At 34.6% G+C, this 13,627-nt stretch overlaps 2 protein-coding genes and 1 long non-coding RNA gene across 11 annotated transcripts; 1 reads left to right on the forward strand and 2 right to left on the reverse strand.

Moving 5' to 3' along the window:
• Positions 1-815: 815 nt before the first annotated feature.
• Positions 816-2,175, reverse strand: LOC125209509. The gene is made up of 2 exons (XR_007174329.1): positions 2,123-2,175; positions 816-1,119 (listed from the first exon to the last, which is right to left on the reverse strand). It is a non-coding gene; the product is annotated as an uncharacterized LOC125209509 (long non-coding RNA).
• Positions 2,176-4,558: 2,383 nt separating this feature from the next.
• Positions 4,559-7,132, forward strand: LOC125211277. Of its 8 annotated transcripts, none has more exons than XM_048111007.1 (5): positions 4,559-4,603; positions 4,698-4,734; positions 4,799-5,984; positions 6,355-6,464; positions 6,659-7,132. In XM_048111007.1, exon 3 carries the CDS (start codon positions 5,025-5,027, stop codon positions 5,976-5,978), a length of 954 nt encoding a protein of 317 aa, XP_047966964.1. In that variant the 5' UTR covers positions 4,559-4,603; positions 4,698-4,734; positions 4,799-5,024; the 3' UTR covers positions 5,979-5,984; positions 6,355-6,464; positions 6,659-7,132. The 8 variants fall into 8 exon arrangements, 5 of the variants coding, with proteins under 5 accessions (XP_047966964.1, XP_047966962.1, XP_047966960.1 ...); XR_007174489.1 differs by having other exon boundaries at positions 4,589-4,603; positions 5,821-5,984; XR_007174490.1 differs by lacking the exon at positions 4,698-4,734 and having other exon boundaries at positions 4,560-4,603; positions 5,821-5,984.
• A 1,793-nt stretch (positions 7,133-8,925) lies between these two features.
• On the reverse strand, positions 8,926-11,590 carry LOC125212652 (serine/threonine-protein kinase mos-like). 2 transcript variants are annotated; one of them, XM_048112875.1, is made up of 6 exons: positions 11,474-11,590; positions 10,245-10,353; positions 9,989-10,168; positions 9,745-9,917; positions 9,337-9,674; positions 8,926-9,242 (listed from the first exon to the last, which is right to left on the reverse strand). In XM_048112875.1, exons 1-6 carry the CDS (start codon positions 11,520-11,522, stop codon positions 9,216-9,218), a joined length of 876 nt encoding a protein of 291 aa, XP_047968832.1. In that variant the 5' UTR covers positions 11,523-11,590; the 3' UTR covers positions 8,926-9,215. The 2 variants fall into 2 exon arrangements, with proteins under 2 accessions (XP_047968832.1, XP_047968833.1); XM_048112876.1 differs by lacking the exon at positions 9,989-10,168.
• Between the last annotated feature and the right edge of the window lie 2,037 nt (positions 11,591-13,627).

The following is a 13,627-nucleotide window of genomic DNA, read 5'->3' on the forward strand; positions in this document are numbered from 1 at the left end:
TTCATATTTGGCCCATCAAACTCTTTTATAATTTCTAATATTCCGTATAAATGAATTTAGGGTCAATATCTGGTTAACCCTATAAATGAATCTGGTTAATATCTCCCTACTCCCTAGTTTCTAATATTCCGCAATTTTGACAAACCGTCTGGTGCTTTAATTATTACTCACTAATTTTTTTCACATTTTTGCATTTTCACATATACCACAAAATTTGTCACATTTCACCTTTTATCATTTTTAATAGTAGACCTCGTTCCACTAACTCATTCCAACTCACATTTTATTATAAAACTAATATATATAAATATGACTCATTTTTTATTATATTTCTTAAATCTCGTGTCCTCTGTCAAAATATGACAAAATTTAAGAGATATTTTACTACTTTTCATCTTTGAGGACAATGGGAAATTGACATTTAAAGATTTCTCACCTAGTATCATAAGTATCCTATACTTTATTCGTGGAAATTGCTTTATTTTTTTTAATAAATATAGTAGTTTTAAATTTCAGTGAAATTAAATTTTGCATGGCAATATGATCTTCCCCTTTTTCCAAACACACTTGTTTACTATAGTTGGGAACAATGAATTTGGTGTTGTCACAGTCTACTCCACTATGACCAATTTCGATGCCAAAATTTCATTAGCAAGTCATCCTTTACTACTCAAACACCCATTTTCAGTTAATAACCAGCTCCTCTGATTTGAGAAACGAGCTTGAACAAGGTCTGAATATTAGCAGTAGTAAATTAACGTCAAATATAACAATTGTAGTAAGTAACAAAAATAAATATAAGAAGCCAAAATAAATGAATGAATCAATAAAGCACAAGGAGTTGTGTAGCATTTGATTGGAGTGGAGAAGATGTGGATTCTGCGGCAAATCATACGAACATGGACTATCACCTTCTAAATACGAACATAACATTCTAAAGCGAAAGCTGATGAGTTCCCAAGACCCTTGGGGTACTTTACATGATTGACTAATCTTATAGGAGTACTTACTAATACGATTTCCCCAATCATGGATATCCCAAAGCAATAGACTAATCTTCAAAAGTAAGCTGCAATAACTGGTCGAGCAATTTGGTCTTTAAGTTATATGAGGCCACGACTGTAGGAGCTGCAATAACCAACGTATCGTCCTTGGGATAAAAGGCACGAGGCCCAAAGCAATCGAAAATTTTCCAATACAAGGTGCGTCTAAGACCACGTATGGTGTTTTGAACAAGATCATCAGCAATGCTTATGGTGTGCATCAGAACCTATTCTGAATCTCTCCCTTTATAGAGCAACATCCACACAAACCTTCAGTGTCACGATTGGAGTAGTAGAAACACCCTGAAGACGCCCCTATGCACCCACACTCAGTAGGTGTGATCACATCTTTATCCGGAAGCTCAATAGCCCAAGCTCTTAGATTAGGGCCGGGGAGGAGGTTGTCAATGCACACTAAGAACATAGCCAAGGAGAGAGAATAGAGACCCCGTTTGAAGTAAGCTGAGGGGGGAAGCCACTCAGAGCCGTGGAGGCCATGAGGCTCGAGCGGGAGGACATGGCTACGCCATTGTCCCATCTCGGAACAGAAGATATCTAATTCCAACGGAAGAGTAATTTCCGTGAAGGCAACAATCTTGAAGTCAAGGGAAAGGGAGGGTCAAAAACTAATGAGGAATGGATAGTTTTGAGGTTGGTGTGTTGGCGTTGGGGGTTAATTGGGATTGAAATACACTGTTTTGTGACCGGGTTGGCAAGATAATATCGGGAGGAGGAGGCTAAGAGTAGCACCCCATTACAGCAGTCTCGAATGCCGGAATGATTACACTTGTCCGGAAGCAGAGAAGGAATTAAGTGGTCAGGTCGGTCTAAATAAAACCTTGGAGGCATGAACTGTCCGTACACGTGGTAGTGCATGAGCAAGTAGTGAAGTTTCAAGAATTGGTCGCTGTCTTCACGGCCTTCTTCGGGAGGAAACTCCAAAAGGGAGCAGCAGAGGAGGGAGGGGACATTCTAGGAATACAAAGTCTGGAAATCTCAAAGTTCCAACCTTTAGACTCAGATTTCAGCAAATATCAAATCCTCAGGAAACATAGCCCAAAATCCGCTATCACTCTTACCTTTACCAATCCCTATCGATGAAGGAGAAGCTTCTTGCTGGATTGAATTCAGCAACATGATAACTTATTGGTATGTACTAATAAATGGCTAGAGTTACAAATAAGTGTAACCAAGGCCAATAAATAGGCAGAACGTAACCAAGATATGAAAACAGAAACAACTATACATCTATACTACGAAAACTAAAAAATGAAGGAAAGAAAATACTTTTTATGGATGACAATTTACAAAAGGGAAAGGTTATGCATCAAAATTTAAGTATACATTCTTACGTCCATATTTTACTATAATGGTGGGTCCTATTCTAATGCTTATAGTACCTTAATCCAAAATCAAGACTAAATTTTTACTATTGGATTTTAAAATGAATGGATGAGATTAAAGCTCACAAATCTCAATAAATAGTAGATAAAATATCAACAAAATGGTAATATCGTCATTATGTTATCATATGATAATTTTCGTGGATGTTTTTTTATATCAACATTGTGTATTACAAATATCAACAATATGACATTAGAATCTCAATACAAGGACAAGAAAATATCAACATATTTTTATTGAGATTGGACGTGCATAATATTGAGATTTTGCCTACAATATATTGAGATTTTTTGTTGCATTTGTTGATAAAAGCTGCTTATCAACATGTACGAAAATTGAAATATAATTTATCAAATTTCATCACCCGAACATCGTCGGAACATATGCAATTGAGATCTCGTTGGAATCCTTATTAAATTATCTTTAATTTGATATAATTTTTGCGAAAAAATAATTTAAATTGAGAGAGTTAAGTAAATTTAAAGATTTGAGATGATTTTGAGGAGAGAAAAGCAGTTAGTTATAATTACTACGTATAAGATTTGACATTAATATCCTTTTAATTTAATTAATAATTATTTAAATTTAAAATATATTACACATTGTCTTATATTAACCATAAGATTTTCTAATCTAATGGTTGAAAATTGATCTTAATTTGAGATTGGTAATTAGTTAGCAATTGATTACATCCCTAACCATTTATATTAAATTCAAATTAAAAAAAAAATTCATAATAGCCTACTTTTTTATACTCCTACATTTTAATTGTACTAACTCCACAACACTTTATATTAGGGGTGGCGAAACGGGTTACCCGCGGATACCCGCACCCGACAAGTCGGGTACCCGTACCCGATTTTAGCTAAATTGGTTGTCCCAATACCCGCCCCGTGATATACCGGGATTACCCGATACCCATGTCGGGTATCTCGTACCCAGCATTGCGGGTACCCGTACCCGACCCAAAATTCGAATAAAAAATTTGAAAACCATAATAATCGTCAATGTTCCCTAATTTACTTAATTAATATTGGTGGTAAACTTTGAATAGATTAAGAATAAAAGTGAAGGGACTCTATAGCTAGTTCCGATGAGTTTTCAATTGTATGTTCGTCGGAATATAAAAATGTTTCAAAAGAATTCTTAGAAACATTTCATTTTCTTCACTCATTTTGGAAAAATAATAATATAAATACTCTTCTTCTCTACATTATTATCTCTCTTACTTTATTTTTTCTCCATTCTAACTATTTATTTTTAAATTTTCAAAATGAATGTGTATATGGCTATTATTATTTAACTATTTATTTGTTTTCTCAAATTTAACTATTTGAAACGCCTCTATTAATATGGAATGGAGGGAGTATTAAAAATGATATATGGCTACTAATAATAACGGGTATTAACGGGACTAACGGGTATACCCGTACGGGTAGTGGGTATACCCGCTACCCGAAAAACTCTAAAACACACTATCCGATCCCGCCCCATTTCCCGTTATCGTCGGGTATCGGGTACCCGATACCCGGCGGGTAGCGGGTCGAGATGGGAATTACCCATTACCCGCTACCCATTTTGCCACCCCTACTTTATATTAATAATTTATACTTTAAAATTATACTAGTATAATAAAATAAGATTTACTACAATATATTAATAATTTATACTATAACATTACATGATTGAAAAAGATTTACTACAATATTACTATTCAAAATAAACTATGCTAACTTGAACATTAAAATGTATTATTCAAAATAAACTAAGCTAGCTTGAACATTAAAATGCATTACTACACTCATGCTACAACGAATAATCATATAGATCTATTCTATATTAAGCTAAAAGTGTGACAGAGACGCTCTCCTCCAATAATCCTACCATCATTCATGCTGCATTTCTCTTTTCTTAGTCGCAATGGCCAGTCTTCTATTTATTTAATTAATTTTTCAATATGACTAATCTTAATTAATTTCACTAAACCAAAATTGGCGTAATTTGTACTCACTGCCCACTAAATCAAAGATTAACTAATTTAAATTACCACTAGGTCACAATATTTTCTATATTGGCTTCTTCTTCCCAAAATTATTTCAATCGTTTCTACCTCTCGAAGGCGGCGGAGTTCCCTTTTCCGATCGAGCCCTAATCAAGTTTGTTATTTTCATTTCTTCAACCCTCTTAAATTATTTGTAACTTTAGCCATTTATTAGTAAATAAGTTATCATGTTGCTGAATTCAATCCAGCAAGAAGCTTCTCCTTCATCGATAGGGATTGGTAAAGGTAAGAGTGATTGGGGATTTTGGGCTATGTTTCCTGAGGATTTGATTTTTGAAATTCTACATAGGGTTGATGAAAAAGATTTGATTTTGCTGAAATCGGTGTCGAAAGGTTGGAACTTTGTGATATCCAGAATTTGCATCCCTAGATTGTCTCCTCCCTCCCCTGCTGCACCTTTCTGGGGTCTCCTCCTTTTCAAGGATCCCCTTCCTCTCAAAGACGACAGTGAAGTCGGCGACCAATTCTTAAAACTTCACTACGTGGTTGTACACCGCTACGTGTATGGACACTTCATGCCTCCAAGGTTACATATGGACAACACTGATCACTTATTTCCGTCTCTGCTTCCGAACAAGTGTGATCATTCCGGCATTCGAGACTGCTGCAATGGGATACTACTCTTAGCCTCCTCCTCCCGCTATTATGTGGCCAACCCTGTCACAAATCAGCGTATTTCAATCCCAATTAACCCCCAACACCAACGTACCGACATCAAAACCATCCATTCCTCATTAGTTTTTGATCCCTCCCTTTCCCTTAACTTCAAAATTGTTACCTTCGTCCAAGTTAATCTTCCATTGGAATTGGATATCTTCTGTTCTGAGACAGGACTATGGTGCAGCCGTGTTCTCCCACTTGAGCCTCATGGTCTCCATGGCTCTGAGTGGCTTCCCCGCTCAGTTTACTTCCAACGGGGTCTCTATTCTCTCTCTTTGGATATGTTCTTAGTATGCATTGACAACCTCCTCCCCAGCCCGAGTGGCAGATATAGCGATCTAAAAGCTTGGGCTGTTGAGCTTCCTGATAAGGGTGTGATCACACCTAGTGAGAGTGGGTGCATAGGGGTGTCTTCAGAGTGTTTCTACTACTCTAATCGTGACCCTGGAGGTATGTACATGTATGTGTGGATGTTGCACTATAAAGGGAGAGATTCAAAATGGGTTCTGATGCACACCATAAGCATTGCTGATGATCTAGTTGAAAACCCCATACGCGGCCTTAGACGTATCTTGTATTGGAAAAATTTCGATTGCTTTAGGCCTCGTGCCTTTATCCCCAAGGATGATTTGGTTATTGCATCTCCTACAGTCGTGGCCTCATATAACTTAAAGACCAAAATACTCGACCTGCTTTGCGGTTTACCCAAGTGGAACTGCAACCGGAAATCTTATCATTTGGACGGAAATTGGCTCTTTCCCTTCTCGCCATGCCTGCTCATACTCCCTTGTCAGAATTTGGGAGACTAAATTATTGTAAGTGGTTTTTCTCTAATAAAGTCTGCATCTTTATGTGCTCCCAAGATTTTTTTCCTTTGAACGATTCATATTTGTATGAATATCTGTGTATAATCTGCTTTAGGTTTCCAATTTTTGGATACCATTACCACCAATGTATCATGAGCAATGTTGTATGCGTTCCTTCTTTAGGTGTTTTCTTTGTACACTTACCTAAAACTCCCATGCTTCGTAAGCTGTAAAACTCAGTTCTGTTGATTCTTGAGATTTGTAAGAGAGAATGATTGTGCTTCAAGTTTGGTTTTTTGCTCAAATACTCAAAACTAAGCCTACATTTGATGTATACCTGAATTTTACTAAATAAAATCTCACACGAATATGATTACAGGTGTTTCATTGAAAGTATACAAGCGTGGAGATGTTGTGGCATAGCTCCCACAGGTGGTTGGCGAGGATTGAGCATAATAATCAAGTTGGTGGTTGACAAACTCTCTTTGGGTTAGTTTCATAAATGACTATGATATTTTTGTTGAATTAGTTACTAAAGTTGTAGTCTAGGTTGTACACAAACATGAATTTAAACTGAAGTTATCTTCAGGTTCAACATCGTTAATAGTTTGTTGTAATTGGTTCTTTCCATTACTTCTAAAAAAAGTTGAGATTGTTGAAAAACTATGGGATCATAATTGCAGTTGGGATTTTGATATTCCTGAAGCTGATCATTGGCGGAGCAGCTAGCTCGAGCTCTGGCCTCTGTTGTTGACTGCCTCATCTCTCACAGCAATGTATGTTTGTGCAGTGAAGGAATTTTATTGTTTGTGCAACATATATGATTATTAGCTTTCCTTGAAACCAGCCTAGCCGCTTACTTTTGATGATTAGTCTTGATAGATTTTATAAAATAAAAAAAGTTAAATAGGGTAATAATCTATTGCTTTGGGATATCCCTAAGTTTTCTGGACTCAAATCTCATTGGAAGAGTAGGATTGGAGATATCGTATTAGTGAGAATAGCTGAATAGTCAATCATGTAAAGTAAACGGGGCTTGGGAGCTCATCAGCTTTCACATTTTAGAATGTGACCTTCATGTTTAGAAGGTCAGTTCATTGTTAATTTGTTGTCTAGCTTGTAGAAATGAAAGTGAAACAAATTAGACCTTGTTTGGATAAGCATAGGTCAATGCCATGTTCGTATTGGTCCTCTCGTGTGCTAACATTTACTTTGAGGATAGGTCACAAATGAATCTTTAAGGCATTTCATTGTAAGTAATTGTGGTGGATTGTGCAAACAATGCATTTACTCAAGGCCACATGTTGAGGCATTTCATTGAAAGGCCCTCTTTTCCCAAATGAATCTCATTGTTTAACTCTTTTACTATAAAATTCATATAGTAGTAGGAGTACTACATTAACTATGATCCACATTCCATTAACATTTTATATCAACTTTCCTTCATGATTTTTCAAATTCGTGAGAAGTTAAAGTGAGACAATTTTTAATCCCGGACGAAGGAAATATCATGTGAGTACATAAAAAATGTAAGTCCAATGCATAGCACGGGTGGATACTAGTTACAGAAAATAACGCAACAATTAGTAGTTTATTAATTCTATTAACAAATCTAAAAAAGCGATATGTATGAATGCGGAGTATATTTTAATATCAAATCCATGAAATATGTCGTTTTGGTAATAGTGATCTGTGCCTAAATTATGGTATTATTCTTGCCTATGTTGGGTAAAATAAACTATGAAATATGTCGTTTTGGTAATGGTGATCTGTGCCTAATTAATTAAAGGATACATTAACCAGATTCATTTATACGTTAGTGACTTATTTGATGGGCCGAATATGCAAATATTATTGATTTGATTATGCGCCAGCATTATCGGTAAACCGACTTTCCTATTTCTAATTATTAAATGATTATGGTGAAAAATAGAATGACATTTAATTTAAGTTGTATTAATTCGGGAAATCTGAAATTTGAATTAGGTAATTAAAATTTGGCATTTCCAATATTCACCAATATATTAAAATAATTCCACATTGAAAAATGCAATATTCATCAATATATTAAAATAATTCCACATTAAAAACGCAATATTCACCAATATATTGAAAACCTCATTGCCAGATAAAAATCTGCTAAAGAAATTCGCTTAGTTTGAATTTCATCCTCAACTTACCGAAAATGAAAATTTTAAATGTGGATAATATTTTAATGGACACATCAAAATGATAAATATGGACATTATTTTGTAGACTGGGGGAATATTTTTTTTATATTATAATTAGAGGTAGAAAAATTATAACCAATATTGTCATACAAATTTAATTACACAAAAAGGTCATGCACATTTGGGCCGGTTTGGAATGGCTTGGTCTTATTATTTCTTTAAAAGTGATTTGAAACTTTAATTTCACAAAAGAAGGTTCTTATTGACATTTGAAACAAATATTACTACTTCATAAGATTATAAGCCATCCGAATAAAATAACCACAGCTTTCTTTTGATTGACAAATAAGCTCATGTGTATGTTTAATTTACTTTTTGTTTATTTTTAGAGGAAATGTGAGTTTGACATTTGCGTAGTAATCTCTCCCTTGATATAGAGTGGATAAGTACACTACTACCAAGCTATAAATAATCACATATTCTACAAATGTAAATTATTGAGAGATATAAGTACTGTGGAGATGATTCGTTGCTCTATTATCATTATAATTAATAATATGGTGAGTTTGAGATATTATTGAAAATGGCTTAAGCGAGGGAAGTATAGTTAGAAATGTAAGGCCAAATCAACACATACTGAATAATTTGTGCAAATTCACACACTTAAAGCTTGATAGCTTTGGACCTTTGGTAATTAGTAGAAGTATGTGTCTTTATATTCATGAAGAAAATAAATAAATAATGACAGGGTAATAAAACATTTAATTAGAGAAAAACAGTTAACAAAACAACAGATTTGATAAAATGATGCATATAGATAGTCATAAAACGCCAGCTAAGTTTTTGATAAAGTCATAAAACACCTACTAAGTTTATACTGCTAATAAGCTGGTTCAGAGTATTCTTGAAGCTGACAGACAAAAGACAAATCAAGAGCAAGTTCCATAGTTTTTTGTTGCCCCTCATGGTGGTTTCTCCTGGTCTAATAAAAGATTTACAATATAGTAAGTTCCAAAAATCAGTAGCACTCTTCCAAAATCAGTAGGTCAGTAGGTCTCTTCTTTCTCTGTCAACCAGATTGTCCTATCTCCATCCTCTGTCAAACAGAAATCACTTTGTTATCAAAAAGGTTTAATCTACAGAAAATTTAAATAAAAAAAAAGAAAAGAAGAAGAAGAATGAATACTCACAATAGATTTAGCATCGGGCCGGCATTTAGGATCTTTGTTCAGCATCTCTACCAGTTGAGCTATACAAGCAGTAGAAACTGTGCCTTGGGTGGGAAACACTCTACTAGCCTTGATGTCCGTCAAGAATAGCTCCTTCTCGATAAGTGTAGCCATGGGAGGATAAACGAGCTCAGTTACAACCAAGGCAAGTGCATATATATCACTTGCCTTGGTCATGAGACAAAGCTGCTCATCAATCGGAGTGTCTTCATAATCCCATTCAGCAGCCTTCTCTTTCAATTCCGGTGCGTGATAAAGAGGTACACCCCCGAGTGGACGAGGGATACCTTCATCAGAGACTAGAAATAGAAAGAATGGAATGATAAAATGAGAAAACATTCAAAATAACAGTAAATAAAATCAACTTACCACATCCGAAATCTCCAAGCTTGGCTGTTCCACTCAAGTCGAGGAAAATGTTGTTGAATGATATGTCCCCGTGTATGAGACCTTTGGAGTGAATGTACTCCAATCCTTTCAAGCAATCAACGAAGACGGTTTCAACATCAAGTGTCTTCAAGGATCGAAGGGTAGACAAATTCCTGAAAAATAGAATCAGTTAGAATGACAATATATTACATCAATAATAGCTATACTTTCACTAAACACTCACCCTTCACACTCCTCCATGAGTAGGTAGAGATAGTGTGTAGGATTTCCACACTCAAATCCATAATCAGCATGGATTTGTGCCAACTTTGTGGTGCAAGCAAAATCTGGTGCAAAACACTCTACCCAAGCCTTATAACATCTTAAGATGTTAGGATGGTCTTGGAAGAGCGACCTAGTCTCACTAGGGAAGGGAACAAATATCAGTTTGGACAATATTAATAAATAATGCTAACTAAGTAAATAAATAAAATACATACGGGAATATATGCTTTTCACAGAGATTGCATAAGGGAACAATCTTGATAGCATAGGATTGTCCATCATGATTGGCCACACAACTGTGAACCACTCCACCACCACCAGCACCTTAGACATTACATTCAAAAAATCAAAGTTAAAACAAAAAACAATACAAGAGTTTTACTACAACTTAAAAGCATCAACAAACTATTCGGGCAAATGAATGCAAGGCTGAAGAGAAGGAGGGGAGAAGGCAGAGAAAGGGAGAAGATGCAGGGGAGGAGGGAGAGGGGGAATGAGATGCATGCAGGGGATAATCAAGGTGAATGAGGAACTAGGAAGAAGAGGCAGAGGATGGTGCAGGGGATACGAGATGAAGAGGAAAGGAGAAGATGCAGTGTAGGGGGAAAAGGGGGAATGAGATGCAGGGGATAATCAAGCAAAACACACACTAGGCTCAAGTGAAGGAGGCAGCAGTGGTGCAGGAGGGAGGAGGAGGATGAACTAGGAAGATGCAGGGGATACGAGATGGCGGCGATGAAGAGGAAAGGAGAAGATGCAGTGTAGGAGGGAATGAGATGCAGAGGATAATCAAGCAAAACAAATCATGAGTGCAGGCTCAAGTTTAGGAGATGCAGGGGAAAATGGGGAAGGAGATGCAGGAAAATGGGAAAATGGGAAAGGAAGATGGGCAAACCATATAACAAATCATGCTAAAACCTAAAAAAAACAGTCCTAAATTATTAAATCCTGGAAATAACACCTGCTAAAATATCAAATCCTACCAAAATCATGGAAATCACCGCAAATATTAATTCAATCCTAAAACAAATCATGCTAAAATTAGCGCAAAATATCAAATCCTACAAAAACAACACTAAGACCAAAATCATGTCAAATATCACGGTCATATTATCCATCTAATCGGTGCAAATATTAAATGCTGAAAAAATATCACGCTAAAATCGGCTCAATTATCAAATCCTAACTAATATGAAATCCTAAAATCAAATATGTCAAAATTCACGTCTAAAATCACGCAAATCACAATCCTAATATCAAATCCTAACAAAAACATGCTAAAATCAACACCGATATGAAATCCTAAAATTAAACACTAAAATCATGTCAAAATTCACGTTAATCACCGCTAATACAACCTTAAAACCTATCAAATCCTAAAATCACATGAGTTGTAATCTTTGAAGATCAAATCTACTAAAGTTGAGTGAGGAATAGAAATCACCTAATTCCTTAACGTGAGCATATGCAGCTATTTCATTTGGAAAAGCCATTTCTAAAGTGCTGTGACTGTGATGAATAGTAGTAGAAAACTCAGATGTAAAACAGTACTACTCCTATATTTATATACCACTTCGTCCGAGCTGCATTTTTTTTATTTTTTGTATTTTTAAATTTGTTAGAGTTAAATTGAATTATTGCAAAGGGTAATATGATTTTGACTTTTGAGCTAACATTGTACCCATTAGGGTAATGTTCTCTTTTCATACTAGTATTTTTTGGACATGGTGTGTAACTTTTTCTATCCAATAAGTATAATGCACGGATTTTAATCTTCAACGGATTTTAATCTTCAAAATAATCTTGACCTGTGGTTTAATGTGCAAAGGTTTTTTTTTACTGACATTAAGTGGTACAATTGAAAATCACAAATTTTATGAATTGTGTTAATTTTCTAATCCGATATGAATAACATTTTCTTCCACTTTAATCTTGCATGGTTTACTTTGAATCATAGTACAAGACTTTGTTCGACGCCTTAATTCTCCTATCCAAGATCTACTTTCATTATTTTAAAACGGCCTCACCCAAAAATCATCTCCATCCCCTCCACACCCCACTCACATAATCACATCTTTTAACAATAACCTCACTTAGAAAATACGTCACTTTACCTGCTCTAGGAGCTAGTCTACGACCAAGGCAAAATCTATTAGTAAATCTCTCGTGAATTTAGGTTCATTTCTATTGTTTGTTTGTCATTCAATGTCTCTGCTAAAATTCCATGTGCTATTAGATAATTTGATCTGCCGGTGAGAATTGACTGAGGCTTCCTCTTTTCTCATACATGAAAAATGTATAGCTGATCATGTTTAGATAATGTAATTAGATAAAAAGGATATTCATATCATGAGTTGTTAGAATATTCCGTTAATTTCATCACCACCGCCCCTGACTTACTATAATTTTGGAATTTGTTAGGCTCACATTTCATTATTGCAGTACACTATTTGGGACAAGTCTGAATCAAAATCATTTGGGCCAGATTAAATTGGTCTTATTGCTACAAATAGCTGAATTGACAATCAGAGTATGATATACTTAATACCTTACATTACAAAAATTATGTGCAACAATTTGGGTAAAACAAAAAGGGAAAAAACGACGACAGACGGCGAGAGCAGTTAAATCCCTTGTATTAAAATGAGCTCGCATTTGTCGAATTTAAATTGGCCACGAGTATTCTACTAATATTTTTATATTATAGTAGTAATAAATTTTATCATATTATAATAATACATACAAATTAATATTTATTTACAAAATTATTTACCCTTACAAAATATGTGTCACGTCTCTTAATTATGTAATTATTTGACAATTATTTTTGTAATTAAACTTTAAATACAAATCTCATCACTCCGTTTTCAGTTAAAAATTAGAATCTCACCAAATAATACAGCTTGCTAAATTGATTATAATTACAGTAGGAATTTCTGGGTCTATTAATAGAGTATACTATTAATGTTTGGTTTGTTTCTTCTTTCCAGAAAGGATAAATGGAACTGTCCACTTGTTCACCCACCGCTCAAATTTTAATTTTTTATATTAATTAATTAATGTATGGTAATTATTTCGTCGAGTCTACCTTATAGTAGTGTTTTTTTTGACATATTCGGTGGGTTTAAATTGAAGTTTATCTTTTATTTTATAGATTTTCTTAGTTTTCAATTTTTATTTGTGGTGTCACCTAATTTCTTAACGTGAGCATATGCAGTATTTTATTGGGAAAAGTCATTTCTAAAGTTTTGTGATGAATAGTAGAAAACTCAGATGTGTTTAAATTGAAGTTTATCTTTTATTTAGATAAGAATATAATTATTTTATAGCAATGCCTGATTTTCTTAGTTTTCAATTTTTATTTGTGGTGTCACCTAATTTCTTAACGTGAGCATATGCAGTATTTTATTCGGAAAAGTCATTTCTAAAGTTTTGTGATGAATAGTAGAAAACTCAGATGTAAGGTATATTTATATACCCACTTCGTCCTAGCTGCATTTTTTTTTTAATTTTGAAATTTATTAGGTTTAAATTGAATTATTGCAAAGGGTAATGATTTTGACTTTTGAGCTAACATTCTCTTATGTTAATTCTTTGT

The sequence above is a fragment of the Salvia hispanica genome, chromosome 3, assembly GCF_023119035.1.
Source record: "Salvia hispanica cultivar TCC Black 2014 chromosome 3, UniMelb_Shisp_WGS_1.0, whole genome shotgun sequence".
Classification (NCBI taxonomy): domain Eukaryota; kingdom Viridiplantae; phylum Streptophyta; class Magnoliopsida; order Lamiales; family Lamiaceae; genus Salvia; species Salvia hispanica.

Bases quoted from the DNA above. Each gene is read 5' to 3' on its own strand.
- LOC125212652 (XM_048112875.1), bottom strand. From the start codon at position 11,522: ATGGCTTTTCCAAATGAAATAGCTGCATATGCTCACGTTAAGGAATTA. The intron at 10,354-11,473 runs GTGATTTCTATT...GTAATGTCTAAG, and splicing joins TGCTCACGTTAAGGAATTAG to GTGCTGGTGGTGGTGGAGTG. The intron at 9,243-9,336 runs GTGAGTATTCAT...TCTGTTTGACAG, and splicing joins GGCCCGATGCTAAATCTATT to AGGATGGAGATAGGACAATC.
- LOC125211277 (XM_048111003.1), top strand. From the start codon at position 4,677: ATGTTGCTGAATTCAATCCAGCAAGAAGCTTCTCCTTCATCGATAGGG.